Raw genomic sequence first — 23654 nt, forward strand, 5'->3', positions numbered from 1 at the left:
CAATGTGGCCTTGATCTTTGGTTCGATGACCCTAAAAATCAAAAGGGGGTCATCTACTGGTCAGACCCAACCTCCATGTCAAGATTGAGGGACATAGTTGCAGGCATTTTCAAATAACCAACCGGACAACTTTTCATCATTCAAGGTCATGTGACCTTGACCTTTGATTCGATTACCCATAAAATAGACAGGGGTCATCTACTGGTCACGCCCAGTCTCCATGTCAAGTTTGATGACCATAGGTCTAGGCATTGTTGATTAATCACTTGGACAGGCTTTAACATCCTTTTACCATTTAAGGTCACTGATACCTTGACCTTTGATCCGATGATCCCTAAAAGCAATAGGTCATCTTCTGGTCAATCCCTATCTTCATGTGAAGTTTGATGACCATACGTCAAGGAATTGTTGAGTTATCACTCGGACAAGCGTTGGTCTACCGACGGACAGACCGACCTACCGACCGACATGTGCAAATCAATATACCCCTCTTCTTCGAAGGGGGGCACAATTACGTTTTGTTTGTACTGTAAACACTCTTCATTGCAACATATTAGAAAAAGGAGAGATGTATTTATAGACGTTTGGCTGTCTCCATTATCCTTATGATGATATATACATAATATGTTTTGTTTCATTGTAATTTCATAAAATAACTATAACTATAACTTAAACTCAACCAACTTATACTATAATAACATAATTAATTATACACATTCAACCGAAAACAAATTATTGTAAGTGAAGTATTTTGCAGTTTTCATTTTATTTCGAATGTTTGTTTTTTTAATATTTATTTTTCAATATTTCAATGCCAGAAAAATTCTTTGCAAGATTGATGTATGAAAGGATTTTAAATGATCTTCTTTTACACATAAAACAATGTATCGGGTCAACAGGCATAATAAATTCAGTTACATGTAAATTATATCGAATGTCTTAAAACAGAACTTTGCTGGCGACGAAAGGCGGTGGAAGGTACACGATGTCCGGGCATGCACCTTCTATCTGTACTTCATGCTATAAGCAAAGAGTCACGGTAACTGCAGCCCATTGAGGCATTGTTAGTAAAATAGATAACATCTTTATCTTGATTAATTGTCTTTTCATGGTGTTCATGGCCTTTCTTTGTAATAATTTTATTTGATTAAGAGTTTGATCATTTTTCGGATTTGTCATAGTCCTTCAGGCACTCATAAACTATTTCTTCGAGGCCTACGTATCTCGGGTCATCCCCTCTACCGTATATCGATAGATGATTGGTTACGTATCCAAATCCAAGACTCGCTTTCGGATCACCTCTGCCCATTTGGCCACCATGACCCGGATGTCCAAAGACGAGATTTCCCTATTAAAATAGATCATAAATTAATAAAGATTAGTGGCACAAACGTGTACAAATGGTGTTAGTAGCAAATATAAAGTAAAATATCACTTCAGTTTGTTTAATGAAAATATCAACCCTTCGTAAATTAACCTAGAATTGTTATACTTTTAAAACGAATATGTACATTACGAGTATAATTATCTCCCGCACATAATTTATTATAATACTCTTAATCTAATTCGAGTGCAATAAGGGCAAAAATCCACAACCCTAACATACTTCAGAATTATTGTGATACAAGAATCCTCTATTCATAGCCCAGTTATCAGATCCTACAACCGATTCTTTTCCTTGCACGAGCGGTGACGTGAACAGTGACGTCACATCAGATGACAACAAATCAATACTGCGTCCTTTGATTCCTTCAGCCATGATGCTGTAGAGCTTAGCAACACCACGTGCAGTCATTGTGCCAGATATAGATGACATTGTTATTTCTCGAAGGTCCGGGTCATTAAAAACTCCCAAGTTCTGAAAATATATAAATAATCTGACCTTTGTGTACAACGCAAGCAATGTTGTTTATTAAGGTATGTTCTAAGAGTTCCATTGGTACAAATAAAAAATATCATTTAAAGAATAATATTACTCTTGACCTTGGCCTATTGAAAACTGAGCTGTTCATACAGTTATTCAAACCTTTATTATTAAGTTCCAATGAGGTGGGTTGTTTTTAAGTCCGAGACTAGAAAGATTATCTACACCAAAGACAAAAGAATATAAGTATCTTCCATGGCCGAGAGTGTAAGATCTACCATAGCCGCTCGTGTAAGATAGGTTCATCCCAACCCTCGCGTAGGCTGTTTTGCGGAAGCGAGGTTTACCGAGTTTCCGCAAAACACCCTGCGCGAGGGTTGGGATGAACCTATCTTACACGAGCGGCTATGGTAGATGCTTTTTCTTCCACCTCAGTTAAACAAAATTAAGTAAAAATGTATGTTTTGCTGGAACTCTTTTGTGCTTTCAAATCGGTCTTTTTTAAATAGTTCTAAAGAGAATGAAGCATTATTTTCTGAATGGTGCGTGAAAACTGTTTTATGGTGACATTTGAAGCGAGAAATAATTAATTAGCGTTTTAAATATTACCATAAGAAAAGATTTCCTTGATGCTACAGTCTTCAACAAGGGAGGTAATTACAATGTGGTAACCATTAAAAAGGAGTTCCATACGGGATTTTTATCTTCGCCCGTGGGCAAGATAAGAATATCTAGCATAGTTAAATTATTGGATCTACTTATCAGAGGTGGGAGAAATGACTTTCCGTAATTTTGATAACTATCTAATCACTTGCGAGCTGTAGAGTAAAAGGATAACAACTGGCTTGAAAAAGACGTACACCAATGTTTTTCATCTCCTTCACGACTTTCAAAGACCTGGCAAACAATGAGCCAGGATTCGTCACGAGGCCAGCAAACACCCGGAAGTAGCGGGGCGCCAAGAGGGTTTTTAGTATTATCATCCAGATGGGGTCCGTATACAGGCGGGCCGCACGGTGATACTCATTACGCGGTAGGTTCATATAAACGTCTATATCTGTAATAGAAAGAAGACAAAAAGATACCTGCAACAACTTTTATAAAATGATAAAACTGGCATTCATTAACAGGCTAAGTTTAACACTTGCTTTGCCACCAATACTGTTTGTGTCTAAGAATATCAGTACTTAGTTTATTATAAATGAATACCTAATGGGTCTCCAATTTCTTCCCTAAAAATCTGTTCCATTCTTCTACCCTTCGGATCAGCTTTTCTGACCAATGTATCTACATAAGGACCAAAGGTGATACCGTGATATCCAAACTGCGTTCCTGGAGGCCAAACAGGGGTTTGTGAGGCGAGAATATTCTCAACCCTGTCGCGGGCCTCTCGAATTTCAAGCACAGAAATGGGCGTGTCTAGGACAGGCAGCCCCGCCTGAAAACGGAAAAGATCGAGATCTATGTCTTGATTGATCGTATGATCTCACCAATAGTATTATTATAATTATAACGAAGATTGGTTTGGCATGAATTCGGTTTTGTTGTGTTAAGTGTGAGGTTTGTGCACGTAAACTGGTTTAAACTTCCCAGTAAATTTACATTTTACTGACCTTTCCAAGGCGGTACCTAACAATCCTTGATAAACAAATCCTAGTTTTTTATATAACAATTATGTACTGTGCTGTTGTCCCATGTTTCTTGCTTGTGATGATTTTTTTGTGTTGTATGTCTTTGGCGTTTACCCAGTGCCATTAAACGGGGTTTATGTTTCACTTTTGGTTACTGAGCTTGTTTTTCACATTAATATGAACACATGGACTGAGACATAGTTGGTTTCTAGGGATTGGATAGCATCTTGCTACCATTTACATCTTTTGTCGTCGATTTTGAAGAAAAATTGTTTGTTGAAGTCTGCTTGTTTGTCTTATATGTTTCTGTTTAATCTGAGGACTACATTGGCTGGAGCGACGAGTTCTTATATGCATCGGTCGGAATGTATTCACAAATATATCCCGGAAACAGTCGGTATGATACAATTCACAAATGAATCAGTTGGATACTATTCACAAATGTTTCGTTTTGAAACTATTCATTATGCCGGAAATATTCGGTGGGATTCAATTAAGAAATGTAACGGTTGGACATTTTTCACAAATGTTCACTTAAAAGTTTTGATGGGGTTCAATTAAAAAATGTAACGACTGAAGACTATTCACAATTGTATCCAGGAAGCACTCATCTGGACACCTTTCACAAATAAATCCAGGAAACATTCGGTGGGTTACAATTCACATATTTATCGGATGAAAATTATTTACAAATGCATCCAGAAAACATTCGATTGGAGACAATTTATAAATGTATCGGTTTGGTACTTTTTTCAAATGAAACCACTAACTTTGGCTAAAATCTGTATCAGAAACAAATCGACTGGTGTGAATTTAACGTGCTATTTGTTTACAACACGCCTACTGAGTGAATGATGTCTACGTCACCAGATACATTGCAACACTAAAGGAGGAGAAGGACGGGGATCGGGGGAGGAGTAGTATCAGGTAGCGGCCGGCATAATTATGGTAGTAGTAATCGTAGGTCCTGTAGTTTCATTTGTAACTGGCTCGGAAGGTGAGATGTAGAACTTATCAAAATACGATGTTACCCTGGGTTTTCAGGACCTAGACACCAGATGATAAATTTGCAAGAAAAAAAGTAATTTAGCAAAAACTCACATAAACTTGAGTTCGTTGCGTAGAGCGCATTAAATTTTACTTACTGATGTATCACATCGCTTACAACACATGTTTCTTTCGCAGTTTTTGCGTATTTTTCCAATTTGAAATTTAACGGATTTGTCAATCACATAAAAACCAGTTAACACCAAACACGGTATATGCATTTCTACCTACTTCTAGTTATTACGCGACTATCAACATGCTGAATTTACACACTATAAACTGGGAATTTCAAACAATTATGTGCAATTTTTAAAAGGGTAAACTCAGGTGGGACAAGGACGAAATACTTTTTAACATGCAAAGGTCTCATTCTAGCTCGTATTATAAAGTCTTAACTTATTTGGAGAAAATACTGTATTTGCTGATTTTGAGAATAACCTAGCTATTGATTGTTTTGTTTGCGTCAGTTTTGCCATTCTATATATGTCCAGGCATTCTGTTCTGATATGCATTACCTGATGTGAAAGAAGCATTTCCACTGTTACATTCTTTTTCCCGTTCTGTTTGAACTCGGGCCAGTACTCATGCACGGGTCGCTTGTAGTCCAACCATCCCCTTTAATAGAAGTCACAATTGCACTAAAATGTAATTGTGTAGATGATTTAAAAATGTCAAGGAAATGGTTTGTGATTATTTTTTATAGAGGATTATATAAACTAAGCAAGTGATTTATGTTATCATAAAATCACCTACAACTTGGTTTACTTTTAAACAATTAAATATACCTGTCCACCATGACAGCAACCACAATAGTGGCGATCCCCTTGGTTGTTGACCAGCCTTGTGCCATCGTGTCTCGCCGCCATGGCCGTGCCGCCTTCACATCCGCGATGCCACCCCACACGTCTACCAGCGGCTGGCCATTCCGGTAAACAGCAAAGGCAGCGCCGGGCTCTTTTCCGCTTGCTACATTTTCCCTGTAAAGTAGTTTTGTAAGCGATCGAGTGCAACACCGGTTAGGCTTGAGCTTGATCTCGAGACTTTTGTAATAGACCACAAACCTTCAAATGAGCCCATGTGGAGTTCAACATCATACTCGAAAGTACCGGATTTCAATGAAAATCAGTCTGTGAAACATACCTTGAATAATGTTTGTTTTACAAAATATGTTCATTTAAGAGAATGAAATATTTTGCATATATTGGCAGTAAAATACACGTATAAAACAATGATATAATGGGGAGAACTCCTTTAAACTGGAAAACTCCTTGAAGTTTTGGGTTTGACCTTATTGGAACGATATGGCATAATAATAGTATGTAATATATTTTGCATATATTAGCGGTAAAACACGTGTATAAAACACGCATATAATTGAGAGAAGTCCTATAAAATGGAAAAATCCTTGCAGTTTTTGGTCTGATCTTATTGGAACGATATGGTATAAAAAAACTATCAATAAGATACTGCAGACTACAGGGGAGGGAATTCAGATATACAAAACATAATTTATTGTGGTTTTCTCTCTTATGTCTGCACTGCTGTAGCAGTGAATTAAGTTAATGGTCGAGATATACACAGTAGCATTGCATGTTATCTGTAAGAACAGTAACCTTTATCATTATCCATTAATATAAAACTCAGATTTTGCAAACTTGGCGTTCATACTCCCAACTTCTTTATATATAAAGCTGGGCTATTTTCCTCTGTAGTGCTATGTAGTTGAGCTCAATATGCAAGTCATATGCTTACTTACATTGTAATGATTCTTATTTCCGTATTGTACTGTTACGGATAGTTGGTCTAAGTATGTATATTTGTAAATAATTTGTTACAAATATAGAACAAATAGAATGAACCACCGCTCAAGACATTCAGCACTATCAGTGCTTTGATTTCACTTTGAAACACCTTGAATAATGAACGTTCAGTGAAGCAAAACAATGATTGTACATATCTAAAGCATAAGCGCTTTACCAATATAAACAATTTAGTCATAAGTAGCCCAAAAATATAAGGATTAAGTGACATAAGTTCAAAATGTAGTACGATAGCATAATTTTAAGACTAGTTAATATTTATATGGCTATTGTATTGAGCCGTTTAGGCAAAATCTGACGTTTTTCCTTTATGTAGTTGAAACTTATAACATGATCAACTCACCTGAACTTCTCGAGCACCGGCTGGAAAGCCGGGTGTACGTATCCATCAACCACAACGGGAAGTGGCTTCGTAAATAATCGTTGCAGGCATCCACAAACTAGCGCTGACACTAACACACATACGCTTACTTTAATAAATCCCATGTTACTGTCATAAACCAGCGCTAAAACTAACACACATACGCTCACCTTGATAAATCCCATGATAGTGAGAAGTATAAATGGTTATGAATTAATTCAGCGCTATATCAAGGGTGGGTTCTTATCGGCATGAAGCATTTTGAAACACATTCACTTATGTACATGCAGAGCAGTAAAAGGAGTATTGTACCTACTTAAAGCTTAAGCGTATTAGAGCTACCAATATCAGGTCAATATCCGGTCAAAAAGTAGCACAAATGATGTATGTTGAATGATTTTGTATACAACCCATGTTCATGTTGAAAGCTGTATTGATCAGAACCCGGCACTCGAGACCAACCATTAAATGTTAACTGACGCGTAATTTAAATCAAAAGGTAAAACGATAGCATACTCTTTTCAAGACTGGTTTACATTAATTGTTTAAGGTTGAATTGTATTAAACAGTTTAAGAATAGTCTAGCATGTTTTTGTCTTGAACAGTTTAAACTTGACACGATCGATTTAGCAACGACAATGCGTATTAATGGAACGTTTTCAACATTTGCCAAAATTATTTGTACATTCAATAACTTCCATTCTTGCCTCAAGTCCACTGATCCATACCAATATTATTTAACACACAAACGTTACACATTAATGAAATTTTAGCCACTTCAATTCTTGAATTACACTAGTATTCACATATTCAGACCATCAACAAAGCATCGCCATTTTGGGGCTGGTGTATATGCCATGACCTATTATCGGGAAAAAAACAGAACTATTGATATCGATCCCGGTTCGGTAAACGTTAAATAGTTTCCGTTTCTCTAGCGAGTGTAACAAGTGTGGTATTAAATGAAAGGTAGAAGTTAACTGTTTATTTTAATCGAATAAAAGGGGAAACTTAGGTAGTACTGGTGTAGTAATGTAAATTTGATCCAATGCATAGATATGACTTATAAAGGAGAAACATTTGCAGTACAATATATATTTATACTTATGTTTTAAATTACATAACTAATAATGGAAAAACATTTGTAGCATATTATTATTTTCTTCTTATTATTATTCCTCTTAATTAATTAATGAATAATTAATGTATGAATGAATAAATTAATTGATTAATTAATTAATCTATTAATTATTTATTTAATGAATGAATGAATAAATGAATGAATGAATGAATGAATGAATGAATGAATGAATGAATGAATGAATGAATGAATGAATGAATGAATTAATGAATGAATTAATGAATGAGTTGTTTAATAAATAAACGAACGGCCGACCGACCGACCGAACGAACGAACGAACAAATGGCCGATCGAAGGAATTAATTAAAGGTAGAAGTTCGTTAATTAATTAATTAATTAATTAATTAATTAATTAATTAATTAACGAACGAACGGACGGACGAATGAATGGATGAATGAATGTGTGCGTGAGTGGTCGCTCTTCTTGGCAAACATGAATCAGGAAACACTGTTTGTGGCAACCCCGTCTTCATATGCAACATACAAAGCGCGGCCGCCGCCTGTCCACCCTCCTGTTGCTGCATACACAACAATTACGTTGTTTTCGGTCTAAGATTGTATCAAACATCTGCCATTCATTTTAATCCGCTTTACACTTATAGTGTTACTATTCCCCGGGTTTCAATTTTCACGTAAACTTCAGCGAACTGTAGTTTTTTTGTACTGACTTGTTAGTACTTTTTATATCGTATACACATCTTTATATGTAATGATGTATCGTGATTGCGTTTGATTTACCTACAAGAAGCACCACTCGCCGATTTCGCGCTCTGTTCTGCTGCGTGTCATCATGTCGGCGACGGTGGACGTTTTGGGCATACACAAGTTCTTCAACTTATGATTCCAAAAACTAGTACCTGTCAACTGGTCTCGGAACTGTTTGATGAAATAATGTATAAGCATTCAGCGCCATTCGAAATACTATATTGAGTACCATTATTTTCCACACCTAAAACCCAAGTTATAAACCATTTTTCAACTATGGCAATTATTTATATCCTGAAGGCCTGCAGGAATCATTGAATAATTTATGTTCTTATTGTTGTAAATGGAATCTGACGGTCAATGTGGAAAAGATACGCATTACTTTTTGTAACATGCATTACTTATTTATCACATGCATGCTATTTTTTTATTTTTGCATTCTGTGTTTATAACGATAAGCTGTATATGCTTAAGTTAAATAAACATTCTGTTCTGTTCTGTTCTATATCTGAGTATAAGTAGCATTGTCGAGATGGATCGATAGTTAAAGAATTTTTTGCATTAAAATTTTCGTTTTTTTAAGAAGGACAATTATCCCTTACCTAATTGTTTTTCGTCCAGCGTTGTAAAAACTCATGAGCATGTCACCATGATCTTTGTTTAAAATTGAAAATATTCTGTTCAAATAGTAAAAACCGTGTATTAATTCAGTTATGAATTAAAGCAACTTGCCAAATCTAAGGATATATATAACTTTATTATTGAATTAATAAACGGTTATTATTTTAACAGATAGTTTTCAATTTTAAAAAATGCTTGCAGGTTCATGCACGTTTGGTTCCACGCCTGTTAACTTTCCTTCGAAGGTTCAAGCGGGGGAAGACGGATTTCTGAATATAATAATAACGACAGACGTTGCTATGGTTTTAAAACCTTAGGACGAAAACACAGTCAGCCGTGTGGAAACGAGGCAAATCCTCACCTCCCAAGAAAGCCCGGGCGTCCAAGAGTTGCGAAAAGTACATGTTCATCATGTTTGTAGACATTCACGGGGTGATTCTAAGCCACGCCGTCCCAAGCCATATGACAGTAGATGCAGATTATTATAGCAAGGTAGATTTTTTTTATACCTGATAATTATTTTTGATTCAATTTGATAAGTTTTGATATAAATATGACTATGTTGTTCAAATATGTCCTTATGTTTAAAGTAAAAACTATTTAATACATGCCACAGCATGAGCTTCTAGATCATTTACTCTCTGTTCCTATGGTGGCAAAAGATCATTCTATCAAAATATAATAATTCTAAATGTGTATTAAATCTGAAGCATCATTAAAAATAAAGAAGATTTTTGTATGCGAATATATTATGTCTGAATGTGTGTCAAATCTGAATCATCATTTAAAAAGATCTGTTCCAATAGCAACTCAAATCTTATTCATCAATTCATCAGATCCGTTCCCATGGTAACTAAGGTTGACAGTCAAAACAATAGAAAAATATGTATGCAAAAATATTACGTTACAGCTTAATATGTATTAAATTAGAACCATCTTTTAAACAGCTATGTTCCTGTTGTATACAAATGTGTAACATGTGAAAGAATATCAAATTTGAATCATCATTAAAACGGTATTTGACTGCACAAATTTTAGCCGATACTTTTGTACATTCCATTCCCATTATGTGAAACATTGAAGGCATAAGATATACACAACCTACCAGCTTTTTAAACTCTTCCACATCTTGAGTCATTCTCATCCATTTGCTGTACATCCGATCAGAACCTGAAATGTGAAAATGTAATGTATATAATAAGTTTGCAAAACAGATTTTCTTTATATTTAATAATCTGCCTCAGATATTCATATTTGCTTATTGCATGTGCACTTACACATGTACAAATAAACAAGAAAAATTGGACTTTTATTTACTGTATAAAAAACAAAGGCCATGCTCTAGAGTAGTCTGAATTGAGTTATAGCCCTCAGGCCACCTTGCAAATTGCACTTATAAGCCAGTCATGGGGAATTACAACCCAGTGCAGAGTGCATCAATCCATTAATGGACATCTCATGCCACAAACGGTGCACAGGGGTCCATATTTCTGACTCCCCACCCCTCTTTTCAGAGAGCCCCCTGCTAGGGGGTTGATGACCCTAGTCTCAGACCTTCCCAAGGGCTGTACACAAGGTAACAAATACCCAGTTTGTAGCCCCTAAAGCAAGCATTAGAGCCAAGCCATATCCAGTAACAGAATAAATTCTACATATAAAGCAAGTATATAATATATTTTGCCATTTCACTTTCATAAATTTAAATAATATATTATTCGTGAAAACTATATTATTGAATCAAGTAATTGATATATATTTTCATTTCTAACCTAATTTTTATTTACCAAGAAAGAAGGTAAAGCACTTAAAAAAAATCTACAAATATTTATTACCTCCCTTGGATATAGATAATGTAACCTAATATTTAAAAAGAATCAGATTTTTTTTACTTTTTATGTGAAAATCAGTTCAAACATAAGGGTTTCATCCGCATATCTTTCACATGTTCAAAGATGTACTACTCTCAGAAGTGTTTTATGCGACATTAACAAAGCTGAAATTTATATCCACCATAACTATGTATGTTCTTTGCTATTTCTTGAATAAAATCCAGCTCCTCATTTTTTAGAGGATAATGACAATCTAATACATTTATTCAATTGACTCTTTTTTTGATTCACATAAGTAGAACTACGGACACATGTATTTTAATGGGAAAAAATAGAAAAAAAAATAATAATAAAATAATAATATTATTTCAATAAGAGGTGCTAAGCAAAATTTGTATATTTAAAAACCTTGGTCCTACATCTATAGGACTTTATTTATTTACTACAAGTACTTACTGACACCACCATTATTCACTTGCTCATTGTAGAACATCACATCATGTTCCAGACTGCAAAATACAACACAATAAATACAATTAAGAACATGCATAGTTTTCATCAAATTTAATTAGCTGTATAATTAGCATGACACGAATGGGTCCTTAGCTCCACCTGGTCAGTTGTCGCGGGTGTTTAAAGCAATCTGTCGGATAGTACAACCATGTGCATTTATTTATTGATGAAATATACACCATGCATTGTCAATTGAACAGTTGAGCGACAACCTGCATCATGTTTATCCTAAGATATAATTATATTTCAAATACCAAATTAATTATTATTTATAATATTTGCAAGATTGAAAAGCGTATATTCATTGTAACAAACACCTAAGAAAACAGAGTTTTTAAATACTGCTTTGAAACTATTTTTTTTTTAAATTTTAACATCTATTAGCATAAATAAATAAAGAGCGCTGCAGAGGGAACATACTTCTATCAGTTGTTTCACATTATGTTGTTGTCTCTAAGACAAACGATAGGTATAACTCAATAATTATTAAAGCCAGAGTTATGGGCCTTGCAAAAAAAATGTGTATTGTTTCTAGCAACACGTCAAGCAAGATTCATTTAAATATCTTGAACAGGTTAAGAGTTATGGCAAAAGTTTTTGCACATTGCAGAAGCAACACAGTAAGCTAAAAGGGCACAAGGAACCAAATATTTAAAATAGTAAATTACCTTTCCTGGAAATATTTTATTTTTGTTGCTAAAACCTCTTTCTCTGCAATCATTTTGTTCTTCATTCTGACAATCTGTGAATCGCTTCGTAATAAGCTTAACCTGAAAGCAAAAGCACATATCAGTTCATTCCATCAGTTTTCATTATTATTAACTTCCATCTTGAATCTATCAGAATATCAGTATCAAAAATGCACAATTCAAAACGTCTTTATTAATTTCACTGTCAACATATCGAATACATTATTTGGAAAATCAATGAATAGAATATGCTCCGGTTTCATTTAGGCGATTGCATTTCATTCTTGCAATATGCAGTGTTTAAGTTACAATGCAACAGCGCTACAAAACACAACAGTTTCTTAAACATTAATTTAGATATTGTTTGACAATGTCAGCCTTAAATCAACTAAGCGATGATTCATTACATTGGCATAAAACAATAAAAACTACCAGCTTATTTAAAGAGATGAAATCATACTACAGGTAGTTGTAAGAGAATATATGTTTACATAATAGCTCTTTGACTGAGAACCAATCTTTTAAACAGCTGGAAAACTTCATCGCAGAAAACAACTGACTCGGCCCAAGTTCTTTTTTGCTCCTAAAAAAGTAATAGTCATCATAAATTCAACTCCATTTAGAAAAAGCTTAATTCTATGCGTATAAATAGACATTTTAACTTAAAATTTACAAAGTACCAGCATTATTATAACCTGATAATTGACCATTCTTATGGCCCATTCATCAGTGCATTTTACTATACATTCTTAAACTAAAATGTTAATAGCTCACAAACATTTACATGCTCTTTCAAATGACCTAATAAGTTCACCCAATTAAAGTTTTCCATTAATATCTTTCTACCTGAAATGGCAGCATGGTTTTCATGTCCTTCACAATGTGGAATTTTACCTCTTCCAACTCCCTTGTACATCAGGCCCAAAGCTAGTTTATGAAAAAACACATCAGTACATTATGAATGTTTGATAGTTTTACCTGGCGAGCTTGCACTTTGAAGGAATGGTTCGGTGGAACTTGACCTCACCCTTGTCATCTTCAATGACACAGATATCATCTGGGGACTTCTTACAGATCTCCTTGTGCCTGAATAAACACAAAACAAAGTTGGGATGATATTGTATATGATAATGTAAACTAGAGCTATCACTGAATATGATGAATACCCGCACCACACCACTTTCTTGTATTAAAAAGTATCAGTGAAGTATGCTCCTTTAATATCCTAAATCGGTGGGAGGTCATCAAGTTAATGGTCCTATATTTCTTTTGTTTAGCACTTTGTCTCAATCCATTAAATAGGTGTATTTAGTTTGCAGTCAATTCCTCAAAAACATGGAGTCATGGAAAAAAGTAAACTTGTGTGGATGTCCGAGGACAGATTGACAGACGATGAGACAAGGTGATTCCTATTTAACCTCCAACACAAAACGGTCGGTGTTTAATGATGATAAAAGTGTTTAGATGTAACAAGGCACATTTCGACTTCATACTAGTGAGTTTTCAATTTACAGTCAGCTTTGGTGTTAGAATCAGTTATTTGGTTATTCAATAGATATGAACCATGACTGATTTTAAGGCAGATAATCCAAGTTCAAGGTTTTGTCCAAAATTAACAAAAGCAATGATATATTTAACGTCCAGTAACAAAAGTTACGATATAAGTTAATATGTTCAGCAATATCCATGTTATATATCCAGGTACAAATATCTGAAAGTTTAAAGCATATTTAACCAGGCTTAGTAACTTATTTCATTGAGCCAAATGTATTACTTAATCCTGATTTTACTAAAAAAGTAATACATCATTATTATCAAAAAGATAACCATTGAAGTCCAAAAAAAAAAAAAAATTGTACCAAAACAAAATTAGAGAGCTTAGCTTAATCCTGTTATAAAGGTATGCAGATGTTCCAGAAATTGGGGCAAGAAGATAAATCTGATAAAAATGTAATTTAGATGAAGAATCTGAGGTTCCTCTAACCACTGTACAGGCGGAAGATCTGGCAGGAAGGGTCTGTACCCGGTAATACACTCAAACACCACCGTCCCAAATGACCAATAGTCAACTGTGCATGTGTACTTTCAAAATACCACTGTACAAAACAACAAATACATGTTGTCAAATGAGCATATGTACTTTTAACTTGCAAATATTTTGGGTCTGTTACAGAAAATATTTGGTTGTTCACTCAAACATTACTGTTACACAGTACTATGTGACACATACTACCAATTGTCTACAAAACACTTGATGTCACAAACATCTTTTGGCCTCTTACCAAATATAGAAAGTGAATCAAATACCACCAAGACACATTGTCTCTTCCCTAGGGACCCAAACAAAGGTGAATGTCAATGGCTACCTTTCATGAACTCTATAGTAGGGACTTTGTATGTCCCTTATAACAGTTTTGTATTTCCCTTATAACAGGATAAGGCCAAACCAGGTATTTTTGTCTATCTATAATCTGCATTCCATTTACTTCCTTAAGTGTGTTTAATGTGACTTTAAATACGAATGATCTTTATGATAACTACAATAAGTGATGAAACGATTATCGAGTTCAATCGATTAATTGTCGCTGACAATGCTATGTCGGCGACAATCGATAGTGGTTAGCAAAAGTCGATGTCGCTAATTTACTTACAACCTCAATAATCTGTCTCTATGGTGTAGTGGGTCCGATACTACCTTAAATTACCGGTGATCCCGACTCGATGCATTCTGTTTTTGAAACCTTTTTCGGTATCGTTTGTTATTAACAAATTTACTTTTTATTTAAGTTAGATATATTAATGAACTCTTCAATATCACAGGTAATTAAATGTTAAGCTGGTTAACAAATATTTAATATGCTTTTACATGGATAAAATGCTAAGATAACTTACTTGATGTGATGTGCTTCATTTTTTTGCAATTAATGTGCAATTATTAAGTATGTGTTTCGTTCAGTTATTAAAGACAGAAATAGGTAACCACCGTTATGGATATTTTCTTACTGTTGCAAAACGCATGACTGTAGCATAACACGTACTGATTGTTAAACCATATAAATGAATATGATGATAGTATGTATAAAGAATGTATTCCTTACTGATATTATGAACGTTCGATCATTGTCCGATAGTAAATCGAAATACTTGGTGCGATTCGATTCGATTGTCGATAGCAAATGTAGTCCGATTTCCAAACACTAACTACAATAAGCATTTTTTCTTTATCAAGATCAAGACTAGTTTAAGAAATGTATTTCGGCTAAATGAATTACCAGTTAGCTGCTTAATATGTACCAAGTAAAGGTAATCTGAGAGTAAAAAATATTTGCTTTCAAAACTGAACTCATGGTCAAAATTTCATTTCTGTAGCTTTAAAAATAAAAAAGTTGGTCAAAAGGTCAAAGTCAAGGCCGTGCAAGGACAGCATTGATGCTCGTTTGCAAATATGTTCACATGGTCAAATTTTCATTCAAATTAAAAGTAAGTCAAAAGGGGTGGGACCAGCTTTTGCCCAAGAGGCATAATTTCAAATGTTGCGACTGACGGTCAACATGTGATGCTCCACAACAAATATCAAAGGTATAGGCCTTGTGGTTTGAAACAAGAAGATTTCGAAACTATTTCTTAAATAAGTTCCTAGGAAACTTGTGACCCCTGGGTCAGTGCCAGTTTTGACCCAAGGGGCATAATTTGAACAACCATGGAAGTGGGCCACTTAATTAAGCCTTGTTTAAAAAAGCAAGGATCTGCATAGCTTTATTAGACAAAAAGGTTTTTAACATTTCCCAGTTTAATTATAACCTGTGAACTCGGGGCGTGGCCAGTAATGACCCCAGGGGCATAATTTGGACAAACATTCACAAGTAATTGTGACTTTACATGTTACTTGGCTAAAAGTAGAGTTCGCTCATGTAGACTTAGCTAAAATAGCATTTTTTATAATTTCAAGACCCATAATCTAGGCATGCATGGGGTGATCTGGCTGAAACCGAGCTCTAATGGATATCTAAATACTGTACAAGTTTCATCGAGATACAATCAAAACTGAAAACATGAGAACACATTTTTTTCAAGTTTTAAATGTATATCAAAATCAAGATCTTCATTCAGAAGTACAATATGTCTGATGTGTTAACCAGGTAGTTTATTGATTTGAGTATTTTATTTCCTGGTCTTATGAAAGGTTGCTAACGACCCATTGTGCTATTTGAACTTGTAGCGTTTATCTCAGTTGAAATTTGTCACAATTTGTCACAAGTGGCGGTTTGTAAAAAATTATATGGAGATATTAAACATTGTGAATTTAAATGAAAACAAGTAGTTACATTGTCTAGAATTTGGTGGTTAAAACTTGGTACTGCAGTTTGTTTTAAAAATAAGGAATAATTTAGTTTTGATAACATCTTCAACTCAAATTGACAATTACAATGAAAGGATAATTTTGGAAAACACAAAGTAGTGAAAAGACATTTTATAAAATGGCAACTGGAAGTTCATCTTTTTACATGGGATCTGACCTGATTCATGACTACAGTTGTTCCAAGTGTGAGGAAAATGACTTGAACACTGAAGCCCAGCACTTCTGTCCAGAGTGTGAACACTATCTGTGTGACAAGTGTGAGAGGATACATGGGGAATATTTCAAGAAACATGTTGTGTATGGGCGTGGAGACATTCAGAAGTGGGCGGGGTTCTCAATAGACAGATGTGACCAACATGGGGAAAAGTTAAATGTTCACTGTGATGACCACCAGGAATTATGTTGCCATGTCTGTGTGTCGCTCAACCACAGGTGATTATATTTTTTGAGATAATTTGATGTTGTTTAACCCTGTTAATGTCTGTTCCTTTGAAAATATGACGATCATCAAAGAAGAGCTTTTCGTTATAATGACTATATGCAACATATACCATTCTTTTGTTTCTGTTTACTTTACCTTAGCACAACACTCAGGCCTTAAACAAACTAACAGACAAGAATCCATCGAAAGAAAACCTCTATTGTGCATGAAACTAAAACATTCCTTTGTGTTGCTTTGTTGTATTGATGTGTTATGCCCTTACTTCACAATTGATTTACAATAAATTATTCTTTAATTAATAGTTCATGACTTGAAATGAGCCATATAGTACATTGTGCACTGTATTTTGTTTATTTGCTTTTTGATTTCATGCCGTCTCATTTATTATTTCACTACATCACACGTAATGGTCTTACCTGAGTTTAAATGATGAACACAATATGATTGTTATGCATTCCTAAGACTATATACGGTATAATTTACAGACAGTGTAGCAGCATAAGATATCTGCCTGACCTGGCTAGAGGCTTCTTAAAAACAGCAGAGTACAAGCAGCTGCCAGCAGCAGTAGACAAGATAAGGAGCAGGCTAGATGAGCTCAACAATGCCAAGATGAAAGACAAAGCCTCTCTGTGGGACTCATACAAGAACGTGCTGGCTGAAATAAAGAATCTCCGCAAAGAGTTAAACCTGATTTTAGACAAGCTTGAGAAGAAAACAGTTGAACAGTTGATAGCAAGGTGAAGGATATAAAGAAGAGTTTGAAAGATGACGTTGAAACTTGTGCTCATATGAATGACCAACTGAAGACCATGATGGATAAGTTAAAGCAGATAACTGGGAAAAACAAGGAGACAAATTCTTACATTCATCTAGCCGACAATACAGTTGCTGTACCTATTGATGATGGCAATAAAACACATGCGATCTACATCCTCACAGTGACCCGAGGACAGTTACAAATATCAAGAAAGTGCTCCAGTACTGCCCTTTGTTTACCAGTACACCATGGATGGTAAGCTCATCAACAAAATCTATGAGGTGTGTCTGATGTCATGTCAGTAAATAAGTCAGCTGTCAGTCCTGGTGGGGAGAGATTTTATATTACAGGTTGTTCTGTAATTAAATTGATTATCCTTGATATAAATTGTCAAGTGTTATCCTCAATGAAAGATTTTGAAGATCCAAGTGGGCTTTGTGTAAGTTCTAGTGGCCATGTGTTTGTGTGTGATGAGACTTCTGACATTGTGGTACAGGTAGAAAGAGAGGGAAAACAGATACTGTCCACAGTGGCCAGGGAGGCTAATGGCTTGCACTGCCCTCAGTCAGTGTGGTTCAGTGAACACACCTCCTGTCTCATTGTTGGGAATGGGGACAATGATAGCATAGTTATCATTAAGTTGAATTAAAATGTGAATCAGTTGTGAAACCAAGAGGTACAACAACCTTAAGTTACATAAAGTGTTGAACAGTGATGGTACTCATGTTTTGATAACGTACATGCATTCTGTTTCATGTTAAAGTGTCTGTAATAATGTATCAAGTGCATTCTTGTATCAATACATGGTGTACATATAATTGTGTAGTCAAGTTAAAAAATGAAGTTACCGATAGTGCATCAATGTAGTTTAATTATCTTTTATATTTGAAAATAAAATTAATGTCAGACTGTTATGTTTGAATAGTTTAATTGAAGACCAAGTTTGATGAGTATGCTACATAGTGATGATATACCAGTATTCAGTTAATGATTTTCAAATACGAACTAATTAAATTTTACTCCTTCAATTAAAAGAAGCATGAATTTATACCAGAAGTGATACGAATAATGATTTCATGCGGATATATAATATTATCTTCTTCCTAATAATATTTGTTGAAAATGGAGTTTTTCCATCGGCCTGTAAGAGTATACTAAGGACTGAGTTTACAGTGAAACTACTTAGGTAATAATCTCATAGATACTCGAGCACTCATTTGGAGAAAATATGTCACAGTTGGGAAAATGTTTAAGGTTATGAACACTGTCTAGATGATTATTGAAATAGAAAAATATTATGTGGCTCACTATTGAAAACCGTTTTGCCACTGGAGTCTGAACTCGTACTAGAAACTGTTTGTAATCATGGCCATAGAGCTTTATACATAGAACAATAAAACATTTAAGTACTGTTAATCTGAACAATGTAAATCCAAAATTATCGCTATTTCCATTTTATATTTCAAGGCCGGTTTTATTTCTTCTTTATTTTATTAATTTTTTTATCAGTAATCTGAATTGCTATTTCGAAATTATCGCTATTTCGAAGTTAAAATAATAACTATAAAAAATAATAAAATGATAATGACGCAAATTTAGTACTCGCTAATGAATGACATTGATCACAGGAATGTAACAAACAGCGATTTCAGATAATGGTTGATTTATTTGGTAGTAGTTTGAAAATGATGGCTCATTTACATAGTCTGAATATCATTTAAAATGTCTTTCAACTGCTGCTGAACAATCAGGAGAAGGGCCTGGAAACCAATCTTGGCAGATATCTGGATTGAAGTGAAAGGGATGGGTGTGAAGCGGCGCACAAATTACCAGGAGAAGTATGACAACTAAATGCAACGAGACATCACATCATTCTTTGAAAAATATCCCAAACAATACTGAGTTTACTAAGTTTATCTAAAGTGCATGTGGACTGAACGATGTTTGTTACATGTAGCACACATTGCAATTTTCAAGACTAACGTCACCAGTTATCCGCAAGCGTTGTCAATTTCTTATAATTGTTAATCCGAAATCGTCAATTCGAAGTTTTTATCTGGGTCCCGAGGACTTCATTGTTTAAATGTACAATGGAAACTACAGGGACAAGCCCGGAAGTCAAAAAAACAATTATCAACCCTGATTTAGGACACAAGGCAAGGGCGGGAACAACACTGAATATTTACACCTCAACTTCAACTCCTTAAATGAACTGCCTTTAGGCAATTGCGTTCATCAATCGATGAACGCAACATCTTCGGATATGTTCGGATCGTAATTCATAGCATAACAATATACATGAAAGCTATTGATCTTGTTATTGGTTGTATTGTGTCAGCAGGTCCCGTAAAATATAGATCAACATTTTAGAAAGTGTTACTTTATTATATTTTAAATAAATTGGTGCCAGAAGTGTTTCAATTTTTACGTTTTAAAGTGATTTCAAGTGGTTGATCTTTTCCCGCGTTATTGTGACGTCATTTGAAAAAAATGTTTCCGGTTATAGTCGGGTCGTTCTATTTACAGAATGGGTAAGAACGGATTACTGAAAGGTTTTCTTAAATGAAATGAAGTAGATTTTTAACAATTATTGAATGAAATAATGACTTATTGGTGTAAATATAAGGAATGAATTGCGGGGTTGATGTCATTATCGGGGATATGAACGCAATTGTGTTGGTCAAAGTACGCGTGGAGTCCTTCGGACTCCACACACATTGACCAACCCAATTGCGTTCATACCCCGATAATGACATCAACCCCGCAATTCATTCCTTAAATGAAAGACACACATACAAAACATAACAAACAGACCACACGTTCATTAAATTAGCTTCATTAATAAATTATAGGATTGCCGCCTAGGAACGGCCTGTGAAACACGAGTTCATTTGGAATTTGAACTTGTTTCCATTCCTTGAAGTTAAACACCATAGGATATATATAACAGTTGATAGTAAAAAACGGGGACATTTAATTCTGTACATACGTTGTGACAATTTCTGTTAGAAAACTAGATACACATCTACCTATCGATTTTGCCTTATTATAATTTCGATTAAGGCTTGACAATAATGGAAAGGTATGATACACATAATACGCATGTCTTACTTAGTACTTAGACTTCTATGCAATAGATACAGTACGAGTTCTTCTTCAAAAGTGTCCTCTTACAGATGTTAGAAGCCGCTTCGCTAGGACGAACACCGAGAGGACACTTTTGCAGAAAAAAAACGAGAGACTGTATCTGACTTATACAACGATAAGTGTATTGCATATTTAAGTGAGCAAAAAATGCATTAATAAATAAATAAATACAGATTTATAGTTAGATAAATAGGAATATTTTTCCGAAAGATAAACATTAGATTACTATCATGGCCTTTCTAAATACAATGTATCGGCTAGTGGGGTTACTCGAAATTCTCGTGCACGATCCTCTCACAACCGTAAGAAGACTTTTATAATAGCTCAGCTGAGGGTATAGTCGTGTAATTAAATTTCATTGTATTGAATATCTTAAACAGTTCATGACTTATGACTAAGGTTAAAATGTGTGTAAACATATCAACCATGAACACGACCCCAAGGCTATCACAATACCTTGAATTTTATTCTGAGAAAGAAAGATATCTAAAAATACATCTACCAATCATACTAAATATGAGTGCTGTCTTTGCCATGAAAACACACCAAGGGTTTTGAACAGTTTATGAGTCGAGGTTAGATTCAAGTGTTTGCACAACAATGATAACGAAAATCACACCAAGGCTATCCCAATACTTCGACATTTATTTTAAAAAAACAATAGACGAGCTACAGGTGCTTTAACCAGTTACACTAAATATAAGAGTTGTCTTTGCCTTGAAGACCCACCAAGAATTAGAACGTTCCAACAATAAGTTGAGTAACCTTTTTTTAAAACCGGCTTGACTACGATCAATAATGATATAAATTTTGACGAATTTATCAAGGAATTTAAAGATGAACGAATTATGCAAATATATATTTTTATTAGTAACAAATACATTTCAAATAAAATACATTCTTTTTCCCTATGAAGACTACATGGTTGGCGTTTATTAAGTTTGTATTTCTAAAAATAAACTATTAACTTACGTTTATAGACCACATGGAATATACCATTTATTTGGTATAGTAGATACAGACCTGTATTTTATTTTCATATGTGTTTTGAGTGCATAATTCAGTGTTCAAACAGTATACTCCCCACGGGTCGTAGAATGTCTTGTTTCCACACTTGAGGCATGTAGAGCTACAAGTTTTAGATACACATTTTGATATCGCATTAATATTAATTGTGGATATAACTTATTGTCATTGATAACATAGTAGATTCGAGTCATTCTCGCAAAGCAATTTAATGCTTTTGAGAGTCAGTGATTTTGCAGCAATGACCATACTATTGCATCAATATAAGGATAAGTTCTTGTGTAGCAATGCATTATAAACTGGGTGTTATGCAGCGATGTTTGTGTATGCAGGAATGTCATGAAGAGTCACTTCTTTTTGTGTCAATGGTCATATAATATTGATACAGTGTTATTGCATCAATATAATAATGACTAAATGCTTTTGAGCAATGCAATACAGACTGAAGCGAAATTATACATATTGTTTTTGCAGCAATGTGATACAGATGTAGTGTTTTTGCAGCAATGTGATACGGATGTAGTGTTTTTGCAGCCATGTTATAAAGATTTAATGTTTTTGCAAAAACGACTATATTATATAAAGATAAAGATTAAGCTATTTTGCAGAAATGCATTATAGACATTTTTTGCAGCGATGTTTCAAAGATTCGGTGTTTTTGCAGCGATATTATAAAAAATAGGTGGTTTTGCAGCAATCCCCCATGCTATATAGAATCCGTGTTTTTGAAGCAATGTAATATAGAATGAGTGTTTTGGCAGCAACGGCCCATGCTTTATAGAATTCGTGTTTTGAAAAAAATGTAATGAAGGTTGGTGTATTTGCATAAAATAATAAGAACTGCTTTTGCAGCAATGTAATATAAATTTTAAAAAAGTTTTTTTGCAGCAATATAAGTTAATTCAGTGTTTTTACAGCAACGGTCATGCCTAAGGATTTAGTGGATTTAATATGGTTAGTTTTACAAACATAAGCTGTGATTGTACCCTTTGACACTTAGTATTGTTACAGGCTTCAATCAATGTCATTAAGTGTGGTAACAGCAATGTATAAATTTAGTGTTTCAATCACTGTAATAAAGTAATTATACATTAATCTCATAATATTCAATGTTTGTCGAAATGTTCGCTACAATACACTAGTGTGTGTTTGTGAGAAATATTAAGAATAAGTTTAAATTCTTGAAGCGATGTAAATAATATTAACTATGCTTTCAGAGTTGCATATCTCGAAAACTAACAAACTGTTTAAGTTTTAGCATCTGCCTTAAAACTTAACACTGTCGAACAACCAACCAACAATTTTACTTGTACGGGGTATATGTTTCAACTTCTGGCTACTGAGCTTGTTTCTGTAGTTCTTCACATTAATATTGTATAAGGAAAACATCTGAAATGGTTTTATCCACAGCATGTTTATACAGTTAAATAGCTATAAAAAGGCTGTGGACCCTGTACGTTTTCGAAGCACAGCTCCACGCTCATGGAGAACAGCATGGGCATCCTTTTGCCTTGTAGAATTAACTGTTGTGAACTCTTTTTTTTCGTTTTGATTAAAAGTAATACCATGACAAAAAACAAACAAACATACATTCTTCGCATACGTGTTAGTTAAAATCAATTCCTTTAAATTAACACAACTCCTGACATTTCCGTCAAATTCATTTGTTCGAATTAATCACAGTCTTACATGCTGTGC

At 34.5% G+C, this 23654-nt stretch overlaps 2 protein-coding genes across 3 annotated transcripts; one reads left to right on the forward strand and one right to left on the reverse strand.

The window, feature by feature from the left end:
* Nucleotides 1–747: 747 nt before the first annotated feature.
* LOC128217310 (beta-lactamase domain-containing protein 2-like) lies at nucleotides 748–7611 on the reverse strand. 2 transcript variants are annotated; one of them, XM_052924395.1, is made up of 7 exons: nucleotides 6706–7611; nucleotides 5328–5519; nucleotides 5058–5157; nucleotides 3176–3302; nucleotides 2725–2921; nucleotides 1607–1858; nucleotides 748–1348 (listed from the first exon to the last, which is right to left on the reverse strand). In XM_052924395.1, exons 1-7 carry the CDS (start codon nucleotides 6906–6908, stop codon nucleotides 1160–1162), a joined length of 1260 nt encoding a protein of 419 aa, XP_052780355.1. In that variant the 5' UTR covers nucleotides 6909–7611; the 3' UTR covers nucleotides 748–1159. The 2 variants fall into 2 exon arrangements, with proteins under 2 accessions (XP_052780355.1, XP_052780346.1); XM_052924386.1 differs by having other exon boundaries at nucleotides 3074–3302; nucleotides 6706–7607.
* An 8978-nt stretch (nucleotides 7612–16589) lies between these two features.
* Nucleotides 16590–17966, forward strand: LOC128217380 (nuclear factor 7, brain-like). Its single transcript, XM_052924513.1, has 2 exons — nucleotides 16590–17013; nucleotides 17509–17966. Exons 1-2 carry the CDS (start codon nucleotides 16700–16702, stop codon nucleotides 17765–17767), a joined length of 573 nt encoding a protein of 190 aa, XP_052780473.1. The 5' UTR covers nucleotides 16590–16699; the 3' UTR covers nucleotides 17768–17966.
* Nucleotides 17967–23654: the final 5688 nt, after the last annotated feature.

Source organism: Mya arenaria, chromosome 2, assembly GCF_026914265.1.
Source record: "Mya arenaria isolate MELC-2E11 chromosome 2, ASM2691426v1".
Taxonomy (NCBI): Eukaryota; Metazoa; Mollusca; class Bivalvia; order Myida; family Myidae; genus Mya; species Mya arenaria.